This window comes from Suncus etruscus, chromosome 17 (genome assembly GCF_024139225.1).
Source record: "Suncus etruscus isolate mSunEtr1 chromosome 17, mSunEtr1.pri.cur, whole genome shotgun sequence".
Classification (NCBI taxonomy): domain Eukaryota; kingdom Metazoa; phylum Chordata; class Mammalia; order Eulipotyphla; family Soricidae; genus Suncus; species Suncus etruscus.
The window spans coordinates 22,891,993-22,918,065 of record NC_064864.1 but is presented as its reverse complement, the minus strand read 5'-3'; the positions used below and the strand labels follow the sequence as shown (position 1 = coordinate 22,918,065).

Here is a 26,073-nt window from a genome sequence, read left to right as displayed (position 1 = left end):
GACAGAGAGAGAGAGACAGAGAGAGAGAGACAGAGAGAGACAGAGAGAGACAGAGAGAGAGACAGAGAGAGACAGAGAGAGAGACAGAGACAGAGACAGAGAGACAGAGAGAGAGACAGAGAGAGAGACAGAGACAGAGAGACAGAGACAGAGAGAGACAGAGACAGAGACAGAGAGAGAGACAGAGAGAGACAGAGAGAGACAGAGAGACAGAGAGAGACAGAGAGAGACAGAGAGAGAGAGACAGAGACAGAGACAGAGACAGAGACAGAGAGGAGTCACACCTGACAGTACTCAGGATCTCAAGCCTGGTGGTCCTGCTGGTTGCTCAGGACTACTTCAGCCACAAGGGGGAGCCCATGCAACGTCAGCTTTCAAAGTTGGGGGGGTCTCAGCCTTGTTTCGGTGTGCTCTACCTCTTTTTTTTGTTTGTTTTTTGGGCCACACCCAGCGGTGCTCAGGGGTTACTCCTGGCCGTCTGCTCAGAAATAGCTCCTGGCAGGCACGGGGGACCATATGGGACACCGGGATTCGAGCCAACCACCTTAGGTCCTGGGTCGGCTGCTTGCAAGGGAAACGCCGCTGTGCTATTTCTTCGGGCCCTACCTTTTGAACTATTTCCCTGTCCCTGTTGCTCTGTTTTTAGAGAATCCTATTAACTGCCTCTCACAAACTCCATCTCTCAGGTCCCCACTGACTGGCACCTGGCAGCAGGGTTCAATAAGGGCCAGTTAATGGAGTGGTCCAGGAGCAAGCAGGAGGGGAGAAGGACCATGCATATCGCAGCCTCCAGCCCCAGCCACACTCCAAGCTAGAGCTCTGTGGACTCAATGATCTTGGGGGTCCTCCACTGGGGACTCCTCCACTGCTGGTCGGAGGAATTGAGCTTCTGTAAGTCCTCAGAAATTTCCAGGAAGGTTTTGCCTTTGGTCTCAGGTAGGAAGAAGCCAGTGTAGAGGGCGGCACCAACACAGACACAGATGAAAGGCACGTAGATGAACTGGGACAAGCCTTCCTGTGGGGGGTGAGGGGAGATTCCAAGACTAGAGGTGGCCCCATTCAGTCCCCAAGCAAAAGACCCCTGACAAGGCTTGCTGAAGGCTTTGTCCCTCCCCAGTGGAGATCTTTGTTGGGACTTCCATACCCGGGGAGCAAACCTACCATGATAAAGGGGAAGACCAGCCCCACCAGGAAGAGCATAAGCCACAGGAGCGCCCCGGAGACCATGTAGGCAGCAGGCCGTGCCATCTGGTCAAACAGCTCCGTAGCCAAGATCCCCGTCACTCCGGCTGGAAGGAAGGGTCTTAGGGACATAAGCTACCCGCTGGCTCCCTGCCCTAGATTTCTCAGTCTGGGAAATTTGGGGGTTAGAGTGGAGCTCAGTCTCTCCCAAAGGCCTCCATCCAGGTGGCCTGAGGGCCTGTGGGGGTGGCATTGCCCTCCTCTGTACCCATCACCCACCCACTCAGCCACTGACAGGTTACCTGGGCCCCAAGCCCAGAGCCACCTGGGGCCACTCACCTGGGCCAATGCCAAAGCTGAGGATGAAGGCAAAGATGCAGCACATAGCTAGGTATGACATGCCAGGGGCTGTGCTCTGCAGCAGAGAGAGAGAGCCCATGAGGGGTACAGCGCCCCCTCCTGAGGGGTCTTCCCCTCATACCAGCCACCTACCTGCAGGTACAGGGCCACTGTGAAGACACCACCCCAGCAGGCCATCAGGCTGTAGCCCCCGATCAGCAGCACTCTGCGGCCCACCCTCTCAATGACCACACACTGTGAAGGTGAAGAGGTGGGGGTCAGGGCGGAGCCTCATGAGAAAGGAGATGGGGGGCAGAGCCTGGGTCCAGTGGTCACTCTGCCTTCTCAGAGGATCCTCTTCCATCCACTTGTGCTTTTTGTAAACCCTAGGGGATTCCTGGGTAGCTTGTTGGCCAGGCATAGGCATGCAGTCACAGGACCAAGAGCCCAGGGCCTGGCACAGAGACCTGTGTGCCCACTTCGACCATGTTTCCACCCACCCGCGGGGTCCCCAGCAGGTTGGGCACCCCCAGACCTCCCCCACCTGACTCACACTGACACAAGACGTGAACAGCTCACAGCTCCCGGTGCCCACGATGGCATACTGGATCCTGTCCTCAGGGATGCCTGCCTCCCGGAACACAGAGGAGGCATAGGCATACACCTGGGGGGTTTGGGGAGCAGCGAGGCAGGGGGCTCTGTATCTAAGGAATGCCAGGGGACCCCCCCCCTCCCGATCCCCTGCAGAGAAATGAGCGGACAGGTCTCCTCACCGTGTCATTCCCGCAGAGTGCCATGGAGCTGCTCAGCACCACCAGGCTTAGCACCTGCCTCCGCAGCGAGGGGTCTGCGAACAGCTCCCAAGGGCGCCTGGCACGCAGGCTGTGGCAGGCCATGCGCTCCTCCTGCAGCTCCTCCAGCTCAGCTGCCACGTCCTCTGAGCCCCGCAGCCGCTGCAATGCTGCCCAAAAAAGAGGGGTAATGGGGGCGGTGTTTAGTTGCTTCCCCCCACCCCAGCCCCAACACCCTTCTCTGCCTCCCTCCTGTTGGGCATCACAGAATACCCCCTTCCTGAGAAATTGGGGTTTTCTTCACCAATTTTCTACCTCCTGCCCTCTCCAGACTCTTCCCCAGACCGTCTGTTTCCAGCCAATAATTTTATATACATTTCATAGAGTGTGTGAGGCTAATCAGGTATAAATTCCCTGCTGGGCCATTGTTCTGGGCCCACTTCAAGAGAGCAGAGAGCTAGTTCTCCAGCTCCCAGTTCGGCCAGTCCAGGGTGAATAAATCCTGCTTCTAAAACTGTATTCCTCTCAATCTGATGAAGTGAAGGGTAACGAAGGCCACTGGCCCTTTGAAAGGCTCTAACCCATCTCTCGGGACCATCTGACCCATGTCAAACTGCTGTCCACAGGGTCTGAAATGGCTGAAATCCTGCACCAACTTCCAGAGGCCTGAAAGGGCCTTTAGAATCTATTTCTGTAATGGGGCCAGAGGAATAGCATGGACGTAAGGCCTTGCATGCTAGAAAGACAGTGCTCAGGGGTTACTCCTGGCTCCAGGCCAGAAATCACCCCTGGCAGGCTCGGGGGACCACATGGGATGCCGGGATTCAAACCAAGTACCTTCTGCATGAAAGGCAAAGCCCTACCTCTACGCTATCTCTCTGGCCCCAGCCTCTCCAACTATTAAGAGAAGTTCAGTTACAGCCTGAAAGCAAAGATTAAATTCAAGAATTCTGCCAGTGAGTCATAGACTGTAAAAATTACATCAAAGGTAGAGTTTAAGTCAGTGTCTCACACCCTCAAGGGTAGAAAAGGAGGCACGTAGGGCCTTAAGGTATTCATTCCAGCAGCATGACATACCAATATTCCAATAATTGGCCTTGAAAGAAGAATGTCTCACAAAGCACTGTGATTATGGCTTTGGCACTAATCCAAGTACTCAGAAAATTCACAGCACTTTTGTTTTTGTTTTTTTATCATAATACCTGGTGATGTTCAGGTCTTATTCCTGACTCTGCACTCAGGAATCACTCCAAGCAAGCTCAGGGGACCCAGATGTTTACAAAGTAAGGGCCCAGTTCACTGTCCTTTCTTCTCCAGGATGCCCACCCCAATTCACATTTTGTTATTTTGAATTTGGGGCCACACCCACTGGTCCTCAGGAGTTACTCCTGGCTCTGTATTCAGGAATCACTCCTGAAGGTGCTCAGAGGACCATATGGCATGCCGAGGATCAAACCCAGGTCAGCTGTTTGCAAGGCAAGCACCCTACCCGCTGTACTATTGCTCTGGCCCCAATTCATATCTTTATTTTTATTTTGTTTTGTTTTGGGGACATACCCAGCGGTGTTGAGAAGTAACTCTTGGCTCTGCACTCAAGAATCACTCCTCAAGAGCTCAGAGAACCATACAGGATGCCGAGGACCGAACCTGGTGTGGCCGCATGCAAAGAAAGCAGAGCACCTGCTGTCCTCCGGCCCCAAATTCATATCATTTCTGATAAAGTTGTATTGACAAGACTTCTGCAAGTCCAGGCGAAATAGTTGCAGGTAGTTTAAGAGAGGTGTAGGTAGGCAGTGTGCAATGAAAGTGACACATCGGGGCCAGACAGATAGCATGAAGGTAAGGCTTTTGCCTTGCATGCAGAAGGACGGTGGTTCGAATCCTGGCATCCCATGTGGTCCCCCAAGCCTGTCAGGAGCGATTTCTGAGCATAGAGGCAGGAGGAACCCCTGAGCGCTGCCGGATGTGACCCAAAGAACCAAAAACAAACAAACAAAAAGTGACACATCTTCCAAACTCCCGGTCAGTGTTGAAAGAAAATGGCCAAGGAAAGCAGAGGGGAGCTGAGGACGCCAAGACCCTGTGCTCCCTCTAGTGGGCAGAGTGGGCCACTTCAGCACCGCTGTGGTTTCTAGCTTTTTTATTTTTTCTTTAATCATTTTAAAAAAAATACCCGCGTTTCTCTCACCATTGTTGAGTTTCAGAAGGCAGAAAACTTGAAATTTTAGCTTTAAGGACTCTGAACCAGAAAAGGTAAATAGAGGCAGGCGGGATAGTACAGTAGGTAAGGGGCTTGCCTTTAAGCAGTCGCCTCAGTTTCAATCCTCAGCATCCCATAAATTTCAATCCCTCAGTTTCAATCCTCAGCATCCTTGGAGAGCTGCCAGGAGTAACCCCCTGAGCCTTACTGGGTGTGGCCCAAAAAAAAACAAACAAAAAATTAAAAGGTACTTATATAATCAACATTATCTTGGGTCAGAGAGACGGCATGGAGGTAGGGCATTTACCTTGCAAGCATAAGAACGGTGGTTTGAATCCCGGCATTCCATATGGTCCCCCAAGCCTGCCAGGAGCAATTTCCGAGCATAGAGCCAGAAGTAACCCCTAAGCACTGTCAGGTGTGACCCCAAAGCAAAAAAACAAAACAAAACATAATCTTAAGGTTCTGGGCTTTAGGACTTGAGGATAGCACAAAAGATGGGAACAAATGCCTTGAGTCATTTCCTGTCACCCCATTTCCCCCTAAGCACAACTTGAAGTGTTCTAGCCCCATGATGTCTTACATGGCATTTCTTTTTGTTGCTTGTTTCCCTTTGGGACCTGATTATGCTCAAGGCTTATGCCCAGTGCTGTGTTCAGGGGTCACTTCTTGTGGGTCCAGGGGGCCCCTATGAGTTGTTGGGGATCAAACTTAAGTCGGCTATGTGAGGCAAGTCCTCACTGTCTCTGATCCACCTCACACTATGTTTTATCTTGCATGAATTTGGGGAGTTCTTTCTCTGCACCACCCTGGGATTTGTAGATAACAAGAACTAAGTCTTGTCCTTTCTGTTGCTTAGGCCCTTAAGACAAAACTTTGATAAAGAATTTGGAGAGTCTGGAGGGATTTTATAGGGTTTGATCCCTGACATCACATGATCCCCTGAACCCTGCTAGGAGTTATCCCTGAGTGAGGAGGAGGAAGAGGAGGAAGAAAAAGAGGAGGAGAAGGAGGAGGAGGAGAAGGAGGGAGGAGAAGGGAGGAGGAAGAAGAGGGAGGAGGAGGAGGAGGAGGAAAGAAGCAGTAGCAGCAGCAGCTTGAAACTTGTTTTGGAGAGTCTATCTAGAGAATATACCCTATAGTACAGCAGTAAGGTGTTTGCCTTGCACACAGCCGATCCAGGACAGATGATGGTTCAAATTCCAGTATCCCGTATGGTCACCCCAGGAGCGATTTCTGTGCGCAGAGCCAGGAGTGACCCCTGAGCGTCTCTGGTTGTAACCCAAAACCAAAACAAAACAAAACAAAAATCTTATCTGGGGCCAGATCTATAGCACAGTGGGTAGAACATTTGCCTTGTATGCAGCCAACCCAGGTTCCATCTTCAGCTTCCCATATGATCCCGAGTCTGCCAGGAGTAATTTTTATTTTGTTTTGGGGCCATACCCAGCAGTGCTAAGGGGGTTACTCCTGGCTCTGAGGTCATAAATCACTCCTGACAGTGTTCATGGAACCATAGGGAATACCAGGGATTGAACCCAAGTCTGCTATGTGCAAGGCAAACACCCTACCTGCTGTGCTATTGCTCAAGACCCCCAGGAGTAATTTCTAAGCACAGAACCAGGAGTAATCCCTGAGAGTCACTGGGTGTGCCTCAAAAAAAAAAATGGCGGGCCCGGAGAGATAGCACAGCGGTGTTTGCCTTGCAAGCAGCCGATCCAGGACCTAAGGTGGTTGGTTTGAATCCCAGTGTCCCATATGGTCCCTCGTGCCTGCCAGGAGCTATTTCTGAGCAGACAGCCAGGAGTAACCCCTGAGCACCGCCGGGTGTGGCCCAAAAAAACAAACAAAAAAAAAAAAATGGCAGATTGTCTATCTTTAGGGAAGGCTGTTGCGGGGGGTGGGGGGATCCACCTAGCTACCAGAGTCAAGCCTGGTGAGCACAGATGGCACCACCAGGTCACCCTCACAGCCAGGAGAGAATCTGAGGGCACGGATGGAAGGATATCAACAGTCACAAAGAAGATGGTAGCTTTCCCTGGTAATTGAAACCCAAGAAACAAAGACCCATATTCTCTAAGTAGAGCTTCCTCGGTAAAGACTGTTTTGGGGTCCTGGGTCTGAGACTCACCTGCCAGGCAGGCCGCAGTGTCCCCACGATCAATGAGGAGGTAGCGCGGACTCTCCGGGAGCAGGGGCAGAGAAGCCATCTGCAGCACACCAGGCACCGAGCAGCTGGCCAGAAGCAAGGGCCAGGCCTGTGGGCCACCTAGGAGCTCCCTGGGGAGGCAGAAGGGAGGCCAGAACAGAGACTTCCAGGCCAGAGCCCAGGCCTCTGCTTGCCTTCCTAAGGTCAGAGAATCTACACTCCCTTGTCCAACTACAGGTCTAGGTCTCAAGATCTCTCCCCTGGGTAGGGGCTCAAGGTAATACATGGCCCCTGTCATCATTAGCAACTCCTCTTTCCAGGCCCAGCCTCTGCCTCTGCTTTTTTCTGAGAGAACAGGTCATGTTCCCCTCTAAAAGTGGATCGATAGCACAACAGGTAGGGCGTTTGCTTTGCACACGGCCAACCCAGATGTGATCCTGGGCATACCATATGGTCCCCAAGCCTGCCAGGAGAGATCCTTGAGTAAGCCCTGAACACTGCCAGGTATGACCCACAAACAAAAATGAAAAATAAATAAAACCTCAAACTTCACTCTCTTCATTGGCAAGAACTATCCTTTGCTCCCTGATGTAGAGAGATGGTACAAGGTTGATATGAATTGGCCAGACTGATATGCCATAATACAAACCATATGACTTGATCTTCATGGTGGATAAACCTGAATTTCAAACAAAGATAGGCCTTTCCTAGCACCCCTCAAACCACTCAGTGCACTTTGGGGTGGGAGACAGCTCAGAAGATTGGAGCAGGTGCCTTGCATTCATCCCTGGACCCTCACCCGCACCCCAAGTACTGCCAGGAGTGGCGCTGTGTCACTTAGAGCAGACAGGGGAGGTGGGGGTGGGGGAAGCACTTACCTGAGCCCCACCACCTGGCCCATCATCACACCCAGAGAAGCAAAGATTGCAGAGGTCATGGCTGCTGCTCCACGAAGCTCCTTGGGGGCGCTCTCCCCCAGGTACATAGGCTGTATGTTCATGCTCACACCTGGAAGTGGGAAAAATAGGGCACTTCGAGACACCCAGGCCTGCACACCACCACCAACCCTCATCTACAGGATAGTGGCCCAAGATGGCTCCTTCGCCCCCTCCCCTGAAGGTCATAGGCTCCAAATCTGCTCCCAAGTCTACTGATAGAGAAACCTTCCTTTCTTTTTTTTTTTTTGTTTTTGTTTTTGTTTTTGTTTTTGGGCCACACCCGGCGTTGCTCAGGGGTTACTCCTGGCTGTCTGCTCAGAAATAGCTCCTGTCATGGGGGACCATATGGGACACCGGGATTCGAACCAACCACCTTTGGTCCTGGATTGGCTGCTTGCAAGGCAAACGCCGCTGTGTTATGTCTCCGGGCCCGAAACCTTCCTTTCTAACCTCCCATCATTGCAGTGAAAGGGGAGAAAGGCATGAGGGCATCCTGGGGCCACCAGCTGTCCCAGCTTGTGTCACTGATTTCATTGACCCTATCCCATTGCTGTATGTAGGTTCTTTTTGTTTCAGTTTTGGGGCCACACCTAGATATCCTCAGAGCTTACTCCTGGCTCTGCACTCAGGAATCACTCCTGGAGGTGCTTGGGAAACTACATGGGGTCTAAGAGATTGAATCCAGGTCAGCCTAAGATACATTCCTTATTCCATTCCTTGCTGTAGGTTTTTTGTTTGTTTGTTTTGGGGGTTGTTGTTGTTTTTGTTTAGTTTTGGGGTGACACACCCATTTGATGCTCAGGGGTTACTCCTGACTATGGACTCAGAAATCGCTCCTGGCTTGGGGGACCATATGGGACACCAGGGGTTCGAACCGTGGTCCGTCCTAGGCTAGCGCTTGCAAGGCAGACACCTTGCCTCTAGCGCCACTGCTCTGGCTCCTTGCTGTAGGTTTTTTAATCAGACCTCAGGAAGGCTCCCCAGCACCCACACAGCCAGGGGCAAAGAGAACTGAACAGCACCCTTTTGCCCACCTTCGGTGGCACCACTGGAAAAAAACTGCAAGCTATTGAGTTTTGAGGGCTCACCCAGGTTCCCAATGCAATTCTCTGGCCTGGGATTAGGAGAAAGTTGTCATCAGGGTCTGCCTCCCTGGGTAGAAGGAGCTAAAGGAAGCTAGATTGCAATGACAGACAAAAAGGTCTCGAAGGCACCCCTAGTCTTCCTACAAGCATTGAGGAAGATAAAAATTTGGCCTGGTCCCTATCCTTGAAGTGTGAGCTGTTCATAGTGGCTGACAGACTAGGACTGTAACTCCACCCTGGATTTAGGTGTAGCTACCTAAGACCCACCCATTTCTGGAAGGGGTCTTGGGAACCAGATATTATGTGTGGCCTTACCTGCAAGACCCCGCCCATTCCTGGGAGGGGTCTTGGAAGAGGTACATAAGCCTTTGAGCCAGGAGATTAGGGGGTTTGCCCTGCTGGGCTCTCTGGCTTTTGGGTCTTTGCATTCTGGTCTTTGGCCAGCATGGAGCCCAAAGGGAAGATGGCTGAAAGGAGTTAAGATGCAGGGCTGCCTAAGAATGGCTGTGCTTGAAAGGTTAGGATAGAGGCCACACATGTGGTGGATAGGGATGAATAAAGCTGATGCTTCCTGATGCCTGTCTCTGGATGAGTCTGATTCCGCCGTTCACCTGGGCCTGGGACCCTCCGGCTGGATGGGGGTTGCGAAGCCACGTGGCCTGGAATGGCATCCACTTCCATCCAGCCCCATCGTTAATTATTTAATGCTACATAGGACAAAACGAGGTGGGTCTGAAGAACATAGGGTTCTTTTCAGCACCCTCACTTGAGCTCCTTTTCTCTCTGATCACTGTCACCAGGGCTATGGGCCGCCATGTTGTGAGGACACCCAAGTAGACAGGCTGATCTACCGGGTTAGAAGTTTACAGAATGCTGCAGCAGGCCCAGCCTTCAAGTGCTGCAGTCCAGTCTCTCAGCTGTGCTGCAGCCTCATGAGATCCTAAATCAGGACCTCCCCACTAAAAGACTCTTTTCTGCTGATTCACAGAAATGATGAGGTAATAAACATTGAAGGATGTCGTGCCGTGACTAGGAATTTCTATATTTCTAGAGGAAAACCGACAGATGGCCCTTGGTGCGGATTGCTGTTTCGAAAACTCCCAAGGAATATTTCACCAGAAAGCCCACTGAGAAGCTTCCCCCCAGTGTGGATGGCTGAACAATTCCTGGGAAATATTTTTGAGATTCATGTTATTGTAGCGACATTATGCTTCCTTCACAACTAACATCTAATTGGCCTTTCTCCCTTTGACTTTGTTACAGGCAACTATAGCCTCAATTAAATTTCCCTTTACCTGGAAAATCTCAGCACCAAATTAAAGACAGAAACATTTTTTTTTCTCTGTCTTTAAAATGACCTTGCAGTCTCTGCTTCTGGGGACATTTCTAAAATTGATTACTTGTTGACTAACTTTTACCTCAGAATTTATATCGAAAAAAGTTTCAAAAAAAAAGGGGAGGCCGGGCGGTGGCGCTAGAGGTAAGGTGCCTGCCTTGCCTTGGATGGACCACGACCTGGGTTCAATCCCCCAGCGTCCCATGTGGTCCCCCAAGACAGGAGCAACTTCTGAGCACATAGCCAGGAGTAATCCCTGAGCATTACTGGGTGTGGCCTAAAAACCAAAAAAAAAGAAAAGAAAAAGGTTTGGCTAGGATGTAGATTTGGGCTGTTGAACTTTTCCCAGAAAAAGAATTATATCCTTTTGAGACATAGTTCGTCTTCTTCATTTTGATCTTTAAACAATGAAAACTCTCCCCTTAAAAATAGAAACTTGAGGGCCTGAAGAAATAGCACAGCGGCGTTTGCCTTGCAAGCAGCCGATCCAGGACCAAAGGTGGTTGGTTCGAATCCCGGTGTCCCATATGGTCCCCCGGGCCTGCCAGGAGCTATTTCTGAGCTGACAGCCAGGAGTAACCCCTGAGCACCGCCGGGTGTGGCCCAAAAACCGAAAAAAAAAAAAAATAGAAACTTGATAGAGAAACTCTGCTCCTCACCAATACTCCTGGCTCTGAGCTCAGAAATCACTCCTGGCAGGCTCAGGGGACCATATGGGATGCTGGAGATGGAATCCAGGTCTATACCAGGTTGGAAAATTTGCAAGGCAAATGCCCTACTGCTGTGCTATCACTCAGCATGCAAGCAAACATCCTATCTGTGTGCTGTCTCTCCTGCCCTGTCTCCCTAGGACTTTTCCTTAATATCAGATCTATTCAGGTCTGCGTGCCACTCTAGCCAGGTGAATTGTTTTACTGTTAATCTGAGCTTTGTTTGTGAACATTCTTCTCATACCTGTGACTGACAGTTTACCTCATATACACCTGTCCCCCACATTAAAGATTAGAATGCTGTTTCTCCCACACACATTGTGTGGTCTTTTTTTCTTCATATTTTCGCCGTTCATGTCACCCATTCTCCTCGAAGGAATTCAAAGAAGTTGTCTAATGCAACTGGACCCAAAAGCTAGCCTGCAGCAGGAGGGTTTGTCACAGTTTTAAAGCACTTTGTTCCACAGGAATAGAAGAGTATTACAGACATTGGCATCTGGTTTTATGGACAGGAGGAAACAGGAGGCAGAGGGGACTTGTTGATGGAAGCTTCTAAAAATACTCAAAATTTTGCACCCTCATATGATAAGGTCCAGATTCTGAGGGGTCCCCAAAAGTTGGTCTGCCCTGGCAGCAAAGATCTGAGGGCAACTACCAGACATCTTTACACTGCCTCTACCCAAAGCTAAGGGCTTACAGAGTTGTTAAGATGCAGGACCTCAGTGAATTCGTGGAGTTTTCCCCTCTCCTGCCAAACCCTCATTTTAAAAAATATCCACTTGATTGGTGGGGGGATGGACTTCTGGGCCACATCCAGAGGCATTAAAGAGTTATTCCTAGCTCTATAATCAGAAATCACTCCTGGGAGGCTCGGGGGACCATATGGGATGCTGGGGATCAAACCCCGGTCTATCCCAGGCTGCAAGGTTTGCAAGGCAAACGCCCTACCGCCGTGCTATCACTCTGACTCCTCCACTTGATATTTTTATTGTCACTGATTATTTATTTATAGGCTTGGGGGCCACACCCAGCATTATTAAGGCTTACTCCTGGCTCCATGCTCAGGGATCACTCCTGGGGAACTGTCGGCCTGTCAGCTATGCTCAAGGCAATAATAGCTTTTCCTATCACTCTGACCCTCAGCATACACTTTAAAAGTCTAGTTATAGGGGCCAGAGCAGTGGCGCTAAATGTAAGGCATCTGCCTTGCAAGCACTAGCCTAGGATGGACCACAGTTTAATCCCCTGGTGTCCCATATGGTCCCCCCAAGCCAGGAGCAATTTCTGAGCACATAGCCAGGAGTAACCCATGAGCATCAATGGGTGTGGTCCCAAAACAAAACAAAACAAAAGCAGTCTAGTTATAAATACCTCTCTGACACTACTAAATCTGGTTTACCACCAAAAGAGGACCTGAATGAAGACATCAAGGGATAAAGAACATGTATGAATCAAGGCAATTGAGGAACATGTGTAGGAGTAGAAACAGACCCTCATACCTGCACTGATCCCCATAAGCAATCTCCCCAGAATGATCATTTCAAAGGAGCCTGCTCTGCGGCTGAAGCCAAACAGGACTGCTGCTGCCATCGCCAGGCCATTATTCGCCAGCAGGGACTTCTTCCTTGGGGAGGAGAATACAGGGAAGAGAGATGGGTCTGAGGCCAGAAAAGTTCTCCCTAGGGTTGCCCCTCTCTAAGGCTGATAGAGATCAGTCCTTTGCAGTGGCATTTCCATGTGTGGGCTGCGTCAAAGCCTTACTCCCACCCCCTACTCTAGAATCTTCCCCCACACCCCAAGTCAACCCCCAGCACCCAGGCAAAAGCACAGGGTTTTTTTTTTCTGGTTTTGATCCCACATGGGATCAAATCTAGGTTAGCCATGTGCAAGGCAAATGCCCTAGCCATTGTGCTATCACTTCAGCCCTCTACTTTGGCTTTTTTTTTTGGGGGGGGCCACACCCAGTAATGCTCAGGGGTTACTCCTGGCTATGTGCTCAGAAGTTGCTCCTGGCTTGGGGGACCATATGGGACACCGGGGGATCGAACCGAGGTCCATCCAAGGCTAGTGCAGGCAAGGCAGGCACCTTACCTTTAGCGCCACCGCCCGGTCCCTGCTTTGGCTTTTTAAAGTACCACATTTGGTAGTACTCTGGAGTTCCTTCTAGTTCTATGCTCAGGGAAAACTCTTGGAGAAGAGTGGGGGGAAAATCTATGTGGTGCCAATCACCGAATCCAGGTTGGATCTATACAAGGCAAGTATTCTACCCACTGTACTATCTCTCCAGCCTCCAATTTCACATCCTTATTTTGCACATATAGGTAAAATCCTCCAATATGCATCTCTTTCCTTATCCTTAGTTCACTTTTATTTCACTTCAAGAAGGCCCGTGAGCACCTTCCATTTTCCATTTTGCTGCTAAATCTTCATCTTTTTATAGCTGAGTTGTATGCCGTGGCATAAATGTACCATATCTTCTTTATCTAATCATCTATCAAAGGACACCTTGATTGTGTCCCTATTTTAGTTACTGTAAATAATGCTACAATAAATATTAGGTGGCTCTTTTGTGCTAAAGTGTTTATATTATCTGGATAGATGCCCCCAAATAGGATTGCTGGATCATAGGGTAGCTCTCTCGTTTTCAAAAGTGCTGGCATAGAACCCAGGACATCACACTGAGAGGCGTGAGTTTGACCAGTTGCGCCACATCCTCCAGTCTCTACTTGAGCTTCTTGAGGAAATTTCCTCGAGTTTTCCCAAATAATTGTACCAATTTATAACCCCACCAACAGTGAAGGAGAGTTCCTTTTTCTCTGTACCTCCTGACACATGTTGCCACATTTGAGGGGCAGGCATGCCCACAGATACAAACAATAGAACTTCTAGCATGAAAGCTTGTGCCTTTCCCAAAGGATTTGTTTTTCATATTTTGGGGGGTATTATTTTGGGGGGACAGATCCAGAGATGCTCGGGGTTACTCCTGGATCTAAGCTCAGGAATTATTCCTGGCAGGCTCAGGAGACCTCATAGGTGTGAGAAATCAAACCCAGAGTACACCGGAAACACTTACCTTCCCAGTATGACGGCCAGAGGTCCAGCAAACAGTGCTCCAAAGAAGCCCCCCAGGGGGTACAGAGACACAATGATGGACCACACCAACAGGACCATGTGCTCAGGCAGGGGCTGGCCTGTGCGTGCCTTCCACGTGCCATTGATGAATTCCTGAATGGGCTGTGGACAGAAATACTGGTCAGCTTAAGTGGGGGGGGGGGGCAGCGCCAGACTCTAAGAACTCTAGTTGCTTCTGTACAATGGGTAGGGTTCTGAGCAATGCTGCTCCAAGCCCAGGTGTGGGGCAGGAATGAACCTTCCTGAGTTCTTGCCACATGCAGGATGCTCTTCTAGTCTCTCAACTAGTGTTTGCTGGACGTCTCCACTATCCCCACTCACCCTGTCCCCTTGCTTCTGGCCTGAACAGAGAGCCACCCAGACTGGTTCCAGTCTTACCCACCTCAGTGATTCTCTTCAGAGCATTAAAGAAGGCAGAAGAATACAACTTCTGGGGACTTCAGGGTCCACTCTGGGGACTTCTTCCTTGGAAGGTCGCCACAGACTGGCTGTTCCCCCTGTTACGGGCCATTATTTCTCTTCTGTGCCTCTTTCCTACCCGATTGCCTATGGGCAATGTATTGATGCCAAGGCACTCAATCCGCATTGCTCTCCCATCTCCACCCAGTGTTCTCTATGCCCTATTTAATCCTTCAGAAAAAAAAATTTTTTTGGTTTTTGGGCCACACCCAGCAGTGCTCAGGGGTTACTCCTGGCTGTCTGTTCAGAAATAGCTTCTGGCAGGCACGGGGGATCATATGGGACACTGGGATTCGAACCAACCACCTTTGGTCCTGGATTGGCTGCTTGCAAGGCAAACGCCACTGTGCTATCTCTCCGGGCCCCAGAAATTATTTTCTGTGCAATCAAAACCCACTCAAGGGGCAGAAAGATAGCACAACGGTAGGGGATTTGCCTTGCACACAACCAACCCAGGACAGACAATGGTTTGAATCCCAGCATCCCATATAGTTCCCCGAGCCTGCCTGGAGCGATTTCTGAGACAGAGCCAGGAGTAACCCCTGAGCACCACCAGCACCTCCGGGTGTGGCCCAAAAGCAAAACAAACAAACAAAAATAAAACATTTGATTTATCTGGAGTGTGCCAGGTGTTACTTTGGGAAACCTGGCTGTGACAATCTAGGAAGAGACTGCTAGATAAATTTTATACACAGTTTATTGTTAACCCTGGGGTCAAGCTCAGAAAGGCAAAACAGTCTCAACAACTTGTCAGGGCTTCAGCCTCATGTGATTAAGAATGGGGGCCAAAGCAGTGGCACAGGAGGCAGGACGTTTGCCTTGTTCGTGCTAACCTACGACAGACCACAGTTTGATCTCCTGGCATCCCACATGGTCCCCCAAGCCAGGAGTAACCCCTGAGCATCACCAGGTGTGGCCTAAAAACCAAAAACCAAAACAAAAATAAATGAATAAATAAAGAATGATTGATCAGGGGCCAGAGAGATAGCACAGTGGTAGGGCATTTGCCTTGCACATGGCAAACCCGGGACAGACCTAGGTTTGATCCCCAGCATCCCATATGGTTCCCCAAGCCTGCCAGGAGTAACCTCTAAATACAGAGCCAGGAATAACCTCTGAATGCCTCCAGTTGTGGCCCAAAAACAAAAACAAAAAAGAATGTATGAATGACTGGGCACGCAAGTACATACCAAGGTCGGGGCATTGATGATGGAGAGATTGTAGCCAAACTGAAAAGTCCCCCCAATGCCTGCTGCACAGATCGTCAGGAGCAAGACCCGGCCCTGAGTCTGAGGAGAGAAAAGGCAGTGACTGAGAAAGACTCTTCTTCCATCACTGGTAAGAACTCGTCAGGCATAGCAGAGCAATCTGAGGCAGGCAATGATGTCTCTCCTTTTCAGATGAGAGAACAAGCTTTGAAGAGAAGGAACTGCACCAGGTCCTACACCTGACAGAGTTCAGAAGATCCTTCTTAATCCTTCTCTGATCCAGGACTTCCGCTCCTGGCCTTCTCACTGTCTTTACCACTATAGTTCTGAGGTGGATAGCAACGTCCAGCCTCCTTCCCAGCTGCCCCTGAGAAATTATTCTATTGAAATTAGAATATTTGAAATTAGAAATTTCAATAGAAACTGTTCTATTGAAGTGCCTGGGGCAGGATAAGAGCCCCTGAGCCCTAATATTTGGGAGGAGGGTTTGGTACACCCAGTTGGAGCTCAGGTTTATTCTTCATTCTATGTTCAGGCACTTGTCCTGGCAGTGCCTGGGGAAACCATGTGTGGGACTGAACTTGGATAAAACATAAAAAGACTGATCCTCTGTAATATGTCTTAGCCTTGACCCCAATGAGACATTCTCCAAGAGTGAGGCAGCCTGCTCTTACCTCCAAGCACACTCTGTGGTGAGGTTAAGAGAAGAAACCATGTGGATCTACCTACATAACTGAAAAAACGGGCAGCATGGAGTAGTTGCAGGTATTGGCAGGCCTGGGACTCAAAGGCAGCTCACCCTTCCCCTCAATTCGAGTCATATCTTTGTCTAGAACTAAACATGATAATGCCTACCTTCAACCCGGGGGCTGCCAAGGCACCACACACTTGCTACAACTAAGGAAAGGTTGCATCTTAGTGGGACTCCCTAGCAAATGGGGAAATAACTCAACACAACACACACAGACTCTATTTCCTCTGTGAAGCTAGCTACACAGTGCTCAATGGAAGCATGCAGAGGAGAGAAACTGGAGAGGGAAGTGAGGGTGCAAAACTGTCACAAAAGGTGGTTGAGGGGGCCCGGAGAGATAGCACAGCGGTGTTTGCCTTGCAAGCAGCCGATCCAGGACCTAAGGTGGTTGGTTCGAATCCCAGTGTCCCATATGGTCCCCCGTGCCTGCCAGGAGCTATTTCTGAGCAGACAGCCAGAAGTAACCCCTGAGCACCGCTGGGTGTGGTCCAAACAGCAAAAAAAAAAAAAAAGGGGGGGGGGTGAGGGCTGCCCTGGGAGTTAACTCTGGCCTTCTCAAGGTCTCCAAGGATCCTGAGGTCATGCTTCTGAAAGGAGGCCCCCCAAATCCTGCACACCTGTGAACCCCCCCATGCAGCCTCGCACTGGCTCCACCCTCACCCCCAGGCCAGGTTTCAGGGAACATTAACCTAGGCTCATTTTGAGCCTCGCGTTTCACTTTCACTCCACTCTACAAAGCAAGCACAAACTATGATTTCTTCTACTACATGTGAGGCCTTGGGGAAGTCTTGGGGTGCGCTGGTTGGCAGATCCTCCTCTGAAACACCTGGGCCACGGCAGTTTGGGGAGTCAGATCTCTCCAGATCACAGGGAGGCGTCGCGGAGAGGCCCAGAGGGTCCACCATGCTGCAGCCAGCATTTAGTAGGGACAGAGGGTGGTGACAGGCGAGGTCCAGGTCCAGTGAACTGCAGCTATGCAGTGGCCCGCGCATGCGCGCTGAGCCCTCAGGACATCCCGACGCCTGGGAGGCGAGCCGGGGAGGGACCGCGCGTGCGCAGTGGGCACAGGCCCAGGGATTCCAGCAAAAAGGGTTGCAAAAAGGGGGGTTCAAAGCGGGGCTGCCGCGTGCATGAAGGTGACCTGTGCTGGGTGCCGACTGAGCGCTGTTTCTTCATCCTCCATCCTCCTTTGAGCCAGTGGCTGAGGCTTAAAAGCTTTTCATGCATTTCAGCTGAACCCCAAACCCAATTCTGCAGCCCCTGGGTGCTCTGAGTTCCAAACTGACACTCCCCCAAATCCCATGCATTTGTACCTGCAGACCTTTCCAGAATTCCCTCTCCGGCCTCTCATCGCCCTCCCCCGCAGCAGCCTGCAAACGCTTCTGCAATCCCACATCTGCACACTGCCTGGGCCTGGGCCAGGTTCCCCTTGGAATAGCAACTGGGACCCCCAGACTGCCCCCCACCCCACCCCACCCCACCCCCGAGCTCGGAAGACCCGGTCCACCGGCGCTAAACGGCTGCACCCTGGCTCATGTCCACCACCGCATGTCCCCAGCGCCCCAGGCTTAGGAGGCACCAAGCGGTGGACTCACCCACCAGGGCTCTCATGGGTGCTGCCTGGAAGACTCTGTCTCGGGTGGGAGCTGGGGGATCCAATGCCTGAGAGGCCAGGCCCGGAAGGCGCTTGCCGGTAAGATGCAGAGTCCACAGGGCGGGTTTAATTTATTTCTCAAGGCTTCTCACGCCCTGGAAGGGCAACCCGGGGATGGACAAGGGCCAAATGGAAGTGACTTCCCAGAGATACTATTACCAGAACTGCCTTGGCCTGAGTGGCACTGAGCACCGTCTGGGACAGGACGTGTTACAAAATACAAAAATACTGCACTTTCTTTGTTGCTCAGGCTTGCCTCTTGCTTCTCTGAACATGAAGTTAGAGAGCCCCATCGGTATTTTATGAGGAAAAATATAAAATATTAGCTACTGCTAATCTCGCTTTTTTTTTTTTCTGCTTTACTCTATTTATGAGCAGGATTACATCAGGAGGGTTTTTGGTTGGTTGGTTGGTTGGTTGGTTGGTTGGTTGGTTGGTTGGTTGGTTGGGATTTGAGGAATTGAACCTGAGTCTACTGTGTGCAAAACAAATACTCTACCCACTGTGCTTTCTCTTTGGCCCCTACATCAGATACTTAACCATCCTTGAATGCTTGGCTTAAATACAACTTTCTCATAAAGTCCTGTTACTACTAGCACACCTTCAGTTTCAACTACTAGTAAATAACTCCAATAGACCTTTTTTTTTTCTCGTTTTGGGGTCACACCCGGCAGCACTCAGGGGTTACTCGTGGATCTATGCTCAGAAATCGCTCCTGGCAGGCTCGGGAGACCATATGGGATGCCGGGTTCAAACCACCGTCCTTCTTCATGCAAGGCAAATGCCCTACCTCTATGCTATCTCTCAAGCCCAATAGACCTTTTTGAGGAGGGGATATTTGGGCCACACCCGACAGCACTCAGGGGTTACTTCTGGTTCTGTGATCAGAAATTGCTTCTGGCAGGTTCAGGGGACCATGTAGGATATCAGGCATCAAACCTGGGTCTGTCCCATTGTAGGCTGCATGCAAAGTTGCCCTACCATCATGCTATGTCACTCTGGCTCCTGATTTTTCCCCAAAAAACAACTATTGCTCTCCTACCCTCTCATGAAAAGTCATTGGGAAATTATGGATTAATAAGTGGTTTCGGGCAATTATCTGGAAAAATAAAATTATCTCAGTCAACCCGTATAGAAAGTCATTCCAGGGGCCGGAGAGATAGCATGGAGGTAAGGCGTTTACCTTGCATGCAGAAGGTTGTTAGTTCGAATTTCAGCATCCCAGATGGTCCCCTGAGCCTGCCAGGAGTGATTTCTGAGCGTAGAGCCAGGAGTAACCCCTGAGCGCTGCCAGGTGTGACCACCCCTGGTCACACAAAAAAAAAAGTCATTCCAGAATGACTGAGGAAATAACTCAAAGGTTTGGGATGTTGGTGGCTCAAAATGCTAAGCACATGCTTTGAATGTGGAAACTTCAGGTTTGACCCCCAAAACTACGTGGTCCCAATGCTTCTGGGAGTAACTCTCGAACATAGAGCTAGAATTAGTTCGTGAGTCCCACCAGATGTGTGACCCAGCCACCTCTCCCAGCAACATGAGGTTCCTCCAAGAACCATCAGGAATGACCTCAGAGCATCACTGGATGTCAATGTGACCCCAGACAGACAAAATCATTCTAGGTAAACACAAAAATAAAATGCAAACAACAAGCTTTAATATTTATTCTTATTTTTTATTTTGATGATGGGACCACACCCAGCAGTGATCAGGACTTAATCCTGGATCTGCGTTCAGGGAATCACTCCTGGTGGGCTCAGGAGACCATATGTGTTGCCAGGGAACCTAAACTTGGGTCAGCTATGTGCAAAACAAACACTCTACCTGCTGTATTATCCCCCTGGCCCTAAAAATATTATTAAAATACGGGCCAGAGCAGTGGTGCAAGCAGTAGGATATTTGCCTTTAATGCACTAACCTAGGATGGACTGCAGTTTGATCCCCCAGTGTCCCATCTGGTCCCCCAAGCCAGGAGCAATTTCTGAGCACATAGCTGGGAGTAACCCCTGAGCGTCACTGGGTGTGGGCCAAAAAGCAAAAACAGAAAAAAAATAAAGGAAAAGAAAAAGTTTGTATTAAAAGATATAGAATACTTTTATAATTCAGGATAAATATTAACTCATATAAGGTCTTTTTGGTGTCTTTGTATTTTTTTGTTTGTTTTGGTTTTGGGGTCACACCCAGCAGCGCTCAGGGGTTACTCCTGGCTCTGTGTTCAGAAATTGCTCCTGGCAGGCTCGGGGGACCATATGGGATGCCGGGATTCGAACCACCGTCCTTCTGCATGCAAGACAAATGCCCTACCTCCATGCTATCACTCGGTCCCTAAATCATTTAAGTTTTTATGAGGATTTTTTATTACAAGTAAGAATCTACATTAAGACACACCATAAAAAGGGGAAATAAAAAAGCTGGAGCAGGGGACTGGAGTGATAGCACAGCAGCAGGGCATTTGCCCTGCATGCAGCTGACCGGGATGGACCTGGGTCGGACCCCAGGCTTCCCATATGGTCCTGGAGCCTGCCGGGAGCGATTTCTGAGTGCAGAGGCAGAATAATCCCTGATCTGGGCGTGGCCCCAAATAAAAACAAACAAACAAACAAAAGCTAGGGTACATGCCTTGCATGCTCAAAGTCCAGGAGCTTGACTTCCCCAGCACCTCCAGCAGCGCCTAACTTTTTGGCCTACACCTATTTCCTGGACCACCGCGAGGGGGCGACAAAGCCTGAGCTCTGCAGGAGTTTTCCACTGTGGGTGGAAAACAAGCAGTGAAATGTTCCCCTTTCTGTGATACAGCTTGGAAAATCAGAAACTACCGTGGACAAGGAGAGTTGATGTTATCTTGCCACCCCCCCAAAAGAAGCCTAGATAAAGTCCTTACTCTCAAACCTTGGCTAATTTTTCCAGTAAGATAGTGTGTCCTTCAGGGGACCAGCCATGGAGGGAATTTATTGCCCACTCTGGCACCCACTGGGACACTCTTTTCTAAAAAGACTTCTTTAGGGGCCGGAGAGATAGCATGGAGGTAGGGCATTTGCCTTGCATACAGAAGAACGGTGGTTCGAATCCCGGCATCCCATATGGCCCCCCGGGCCTGCCAGGAGCGACTTCTGAGGGTAAAGCCAGGAGTAACCCCTGAGCGCTGCCGGGTGTGGCCCAAAAAACAAAAAAATTAAATTAAATTAAAATTAAAATAAAAAGACTTCTTTAGGGCCAGAGCTATAATACAGTGGGTAGGGCGCTTGCTTTGCATGCAGCCGATCTGGAGTGTGATCCCCAGCCTCGCGTATGGTCCTCTGAGTCTGCCAAGAGTGATTCCAGAATGCAGAGCTAGGAGTAACCCCTGAGCACTGCCAGATGTGGCCCAAAAATCAACCAATCAATAAAATAAAAGGGCTTCTTTGTCCTCTCTCTCTATAAATATAAGAACCCAAGCTTGGAGCTGGAAAGATGGTGCAGGGGTTAAGGCACTTTCCTTGACCCAGGTTCAGGGTGATTTGCAGCACCCCACACAGTCCCCAAGCTCTGCCAGGAGTGATCTCTGAGCACAGAGCCAGGAGTAAGCCCTGAGCCCCACAGGTTATGGTGTCAAAACAATAAAAATCCCTACTTGTGACCCTGTAGACAAGGTTCTGTTGAAGACCCGAGTTTGTCATCACTCAGCCCACCAGCCAGTACAGCCCCTTGCCCATGTCTCTTGGTGGACTGACTACCCACCCTCTGGCAGCAGTGAAACGAACCTTCACAGTGACAAGGATGCTGCCTCCACAGTCCCAGGTTCCCAGCCCCAGCCAGTACACAAGGGCCCTGTCTGATTTCACTTCTCTGTTCTGTTCACCCACCCAGCAAGCCAGGTGGGCCATGACCCTGAGTGGGCCCTGGTGGGCCTCATATCCAGCCCAGACTTTCCTTTCTGCTTCTTGAGATGTGGCGGGATCTTGACAAGTGTCTTCCACTAGAACCAGTACGAGGACTGGCCTCCAGGACCCCTGCAGGGCTCAGCCTAGCATCAGGCCCTCCTCTGCTGGAGAAATAAGACTGGGGATCTGGGGTCAGAGAAATAGCATAGAGGTAAGGCATTTGCCTTGCATCAGAAGGACAGTGGTTTGAATCCCGGCATCCCATATGGTCTCCTGAGCCTGCCAGGAGCAATTTCTGAGTGGAAAGTCAGGAGTAAGCCCTGAGTGCTGCCGGTGTGACCCAAAAAAAACAAAACAAAACAAAACAAAAAAGACTGGGGATCCTCTAACAGCCTGCCAACATTGGTCAGTGGGGAAGGGCAACTTCAGGCCAGCTTCTGCTATTTCAAGGTCACTCAAAGGCCCTTTCGTCCTGTGACTTTTCCTGTCCCTTCTACACGGACATTATCTCTTCCTCAGGGAAGTAAGTCACTGACCTTGAGTACCAAGTCATCTTGGTGACCATCAGCTGCCACCAACCATAGCAGGCTGGCCACACCCCAATTGTCCTGAAGTTGCTCTTCCCAGCCTCTATTTGCTCCCCTGTAAAATGGGGATATCACAGCTCACCTGCTCCCCACAACAGCATTGTGCCCTCAGGGCCTTCTACCTGTATTACCTTCCCTGCACCAGGCTTCTTCCTAAACTTTCCCCAATACTGTTCCAGGCAGGCCCTTCGCTTCTGTCAGTGAACACAGAGAATTTTTTAATTTAGTTTCATTTTACTTTTGGTTTGGGGCTACATCCAGCCATGTTCAGGGGTTACTCCTGACTCTGCACTCAGGATTTATTCCTGGAAGTACTCAGGGAGCCAGAGATCAAAACCAGGTTGGCTGCATGCAAGGCACGTGCCCTCCCAGCTGTACTATTACACTTTAGCCTGAAGGGTGGGCGCCCTCTCCCCCCAACCCGAGCAGGGGTACAAGGGCTGGGCTGATTCCAGCAAACTCCATGGATTCCTGCTTCGCCCTCCTCAGAGCCAGGCTCACGCTCCAGCTCTGGGTCTCATTTTCAATTTAATGGTTCAAAAGAAAGGAAGGAAGAAAGAAAAAAAATAAAATAAAAACTCAAGCTTACAACTGGCTGCGGGGGGCCCCTCCTGATCGCCCTTTGATATCTGAGGCCTGAATAATGGGCTGATGGCAGGGAGATGTGAAGCCATCTTAATTAGAAGAAAGGAATGTCCTTGTGGCTTTGGGGCTGGGGGGCCAGGCCGTTCTAAAAATACGACTGTGCCCACATCTGGAGGGAAGGGGTAAGGAAGGGGCGGCCAGAGTTGAGGTGCTGACGCCTGCATTCCTTAGAGGGGGTACGCCAAGGCCAGTCCCTCTGGGTCCCATGTCAGCCCCTTGTGGCTGGGCAACTTGCTGGAAGGGTGAGGGAGCTCACCTTTCTGGGTTCCACCTGAGCCCCTTCAGACATGCCTCCCACATCCTTGGCCCCTGGTCCCCATGACATGACATGTGGGACTGGCAGGGTCTCCGGCTGTTGGTTCCTTCACCAGGTGAAAAAAGTCTCATGACCAATTGGCTGGCTCCAAGGGTACCACAGTTGTCACCAGGGCAGCCAGTTCAGCCTAGCCCTTAAGCTCCCACTCCCGTTAACTGCTGTATCCCCCAGTGCTGCTGCCACCATTAGCACCCCCACACCTTCCCTTCCCCCTGATGACATTCCAGCTCTCAGCACACTGGGGTCCCATAACCCTATTAGTGTCTCCCTGGGCCAGATAACACTCCTGGGTGGGGGTTCCTGGATCCCTGTCTAGTTTGGGCCCAAACTCCCCATCATGTTAGATTCCTTAGGTGTCAGCATTTTTGCTTAAGCCTGGCTCCTCTCCAGCCTTCCAGGGCTCCAGCTCCTCCTTCTTGCTCCTCCATACCCCCTTGCCCCATCCATCCATGCCATCTCAGATCACTCTACTACCAGGGCCTGGCAAATGCCCCTCATCCTTTGGGCACCTCTCTCCACCTTGAACCCAGTCTCGGGGATGCCTGAAAAGTCCAGCTTCTGTCACTGCCTCAAAGGGCCAAGTGCAGGCCGCTCGCCTGGCCCTCGCCTGACACAGCCCACCTGGACTCTGTTGTTCTTGCATGGCTGCCAACAGCAGCAGCTGCCCAATGAGTTCCGGATCTGGTGCTAAAAATATCTCCAGGACCCAGACAGGAAGGGCCAAGGGGACGCAGCTGCTGCTGGGAGGGGGTGACTGGAGTGGTGGGGGAAGCCCACCCACTGTGGCTGGGGTTTGTGTACTGGAAGTGGGTGGCACTGTGTTCACAGAGAGAGAGGGCTCTGTGAGGGGAACCCAGCAGCCAGCAAAGGGTACCAGGTGTTGTCAGAGGGAAACCCAGAGTTGACACGAAATACCTTGCGTGTGGTTTACCTGGTGTGTTAGCACAGCTATGGTGTGGCCTGGAGATAAAATATACTTAAGTATGAATGGAGGGGGGCCAGAGAGATAGCATGGAGGTAAGACGTTTGCCTTGCATGCAGAAGGACGGTGGTTCGAATCCCACATCCTACATCCCATATAGTCCTCCCCCACCCCCAGCCTGCCAGAAGCGATTTCTGAGCATAGAGCCAGGCTGAGTAACCCCTGAGCGCTGCCGGGTGTGACCCAAAAATAAAAAATATATATATATATGAATGGAGGGAGCAGAGAGATGGCATAGTGGTAGGGTGTTTGCCATGCACATGACCAACCTGGGAGGAATCTAGGTTCAATTCCTTACATCCCATATGGTCCACCGAGCCTGCCAGGGGAGATTTCTGAGTGCAGAGCCAACAGTAATCATTGAGGCACCAACGGGTGTAGCCCCAAAATCAAAATAAATAAAAATAAAGCTACCATTTAGGGACCAGAGCAGGGGCGCAAGCAGTAGGGTGTTTGCCTTGCATGCGTCAACCTAGGACAGACTATATGGTTTGATCCTGAGGGTCCCATATGGTCCCCCACGCCAGGAGCAATTTCTGAGTGCATAGCCAGGAGTAATCCCAGAGCATCAGCAGGTTTGACCCAAAAAAGTAAAAAAAAAAAAAAAAGCAAAAAGCTACCATTTAAAAACATGTGCTGCCCGGGGACGTGGTGCTCAAGCTCATGTCAGCTGCATTTCTCCACTTGTAAGTGCATTTTCCTACTGTCCTACCTTCATGCTGAGATGTGTATACTGTGCTCTCTTTACCTGTGGAGAAGCTTGTGTTCTTTCAAGCACGTTACTCTCTTTCTCATCAGAATTTCAAAAAAAAGGGGCCGGCGAGGTGGCGCTAGAGGCAAGGTGTCTGCCTTGCAAGCGCTAGCCAAGGAAAGATCACAACCTCGGTTCGATCCCCCGGTGTCCCATATGGTCCCCCCACGCCAGGGGCAATTTCTGAGTGCTTAGCCAGGAGTAACCCCTGAGCATCAAATGGGTGTGGCCCGAAAAACAAAAAAACAAAAAAAGAATTTCAAAAAAAAAAAACAAAAACAACTTTTTACTTCAAAAAAAAGAACAAAGGGCTGAAGAGACACAGAGTGTTAAGGGGTGCTGGTCTCATATGTAGATGACCCAGGTTCAGTCTCTCATGTCCTGCCACGAATGATCCCTGAGTGCAGAGCCAGGAGTAAGCCCGGAGCCCTGCCCAGAGCCCTGCTGGGTGTGCCATCCCCTCCCCACAAAAGAAGAATGAAAAGGGAAGAGCCCTATCAGAAGCTGTCTCTTCAGGGAGAACTTCCTGGAGTAGGAGGCATTTCTACTACCCTTTATTCCTCTCTTAAAATAATATCTAGGGTGGCCTGAGCTGTGGCGCAAGTGGTAAGGCATTTGCCTTGCATGTGCTAACCTAGGTTGGACTGCGGTTCCATCCCCCAACGTCCCATATGGTCCCCCCAAGCCAGGAGCAATTTTTGAGCACATAGGCAGGAGTAACCCCTGAGCATCACCGGGTGTGGCCCAAAACAAACAAACAAACAAAAAATATATATATATGTAGGCTGGTAGGAAGGAGAATCAATAGGTGGATTAGTGAAGATAGTTGATGGATGAAGGAGCAAATGAATAAACGACTGAGTCAAATCTGGGCAGCAGCTAGAAGTCCTGAGGCCTGAATGAAGGCGAGATGACAGTGTGCCCTGCTGCAGAGCAGGAAGGGCTGAGAGCCAAGGGGTTACAAAGTCCAGAGACTAGGGAAAGGCATGAACTTGGGGGAT

General features: G+C 50.4%; 1 protein-coding gene across 1 annotated transcript; it reads right to left on the bottom strand.

The window, feature by feature from the left end:
- Positions 1-325: 325 nt before the first annotated feature.
- On the bottom strand, positions 326-17,272 carry SLC2A11 (solute carrier family 2 member 11). Its single transcript, XM_049790384.1, has 13 exons — positions 17,048-17,272; positions 15,512-15,610; positions 13,804-13,964; positions 12,230-12,354; positions 7,540-7,669; positions 6,644-6,792; positions 2,295-2,482; positions 2,075-2,185; positions 1,675-1,776; positions 1,522-1,597; positions 1,162-1,289; positions 607-1,015; positions 326-416 (listed from the first exon to the last, which is right to left on the bottom strand). The coding sequence occupies exons 1-12, from the start codon at positions 17,270-17,272 to the stop codon at positions 812-814; spliced, it is 1,698 nt and encodes a 565-aa protein (XP_049646341.1). The 3' UTR covers positions 326-416; positions 607-811.
- Positions 17,273-26,073: the final 8,801 nt, after the last annotated feature.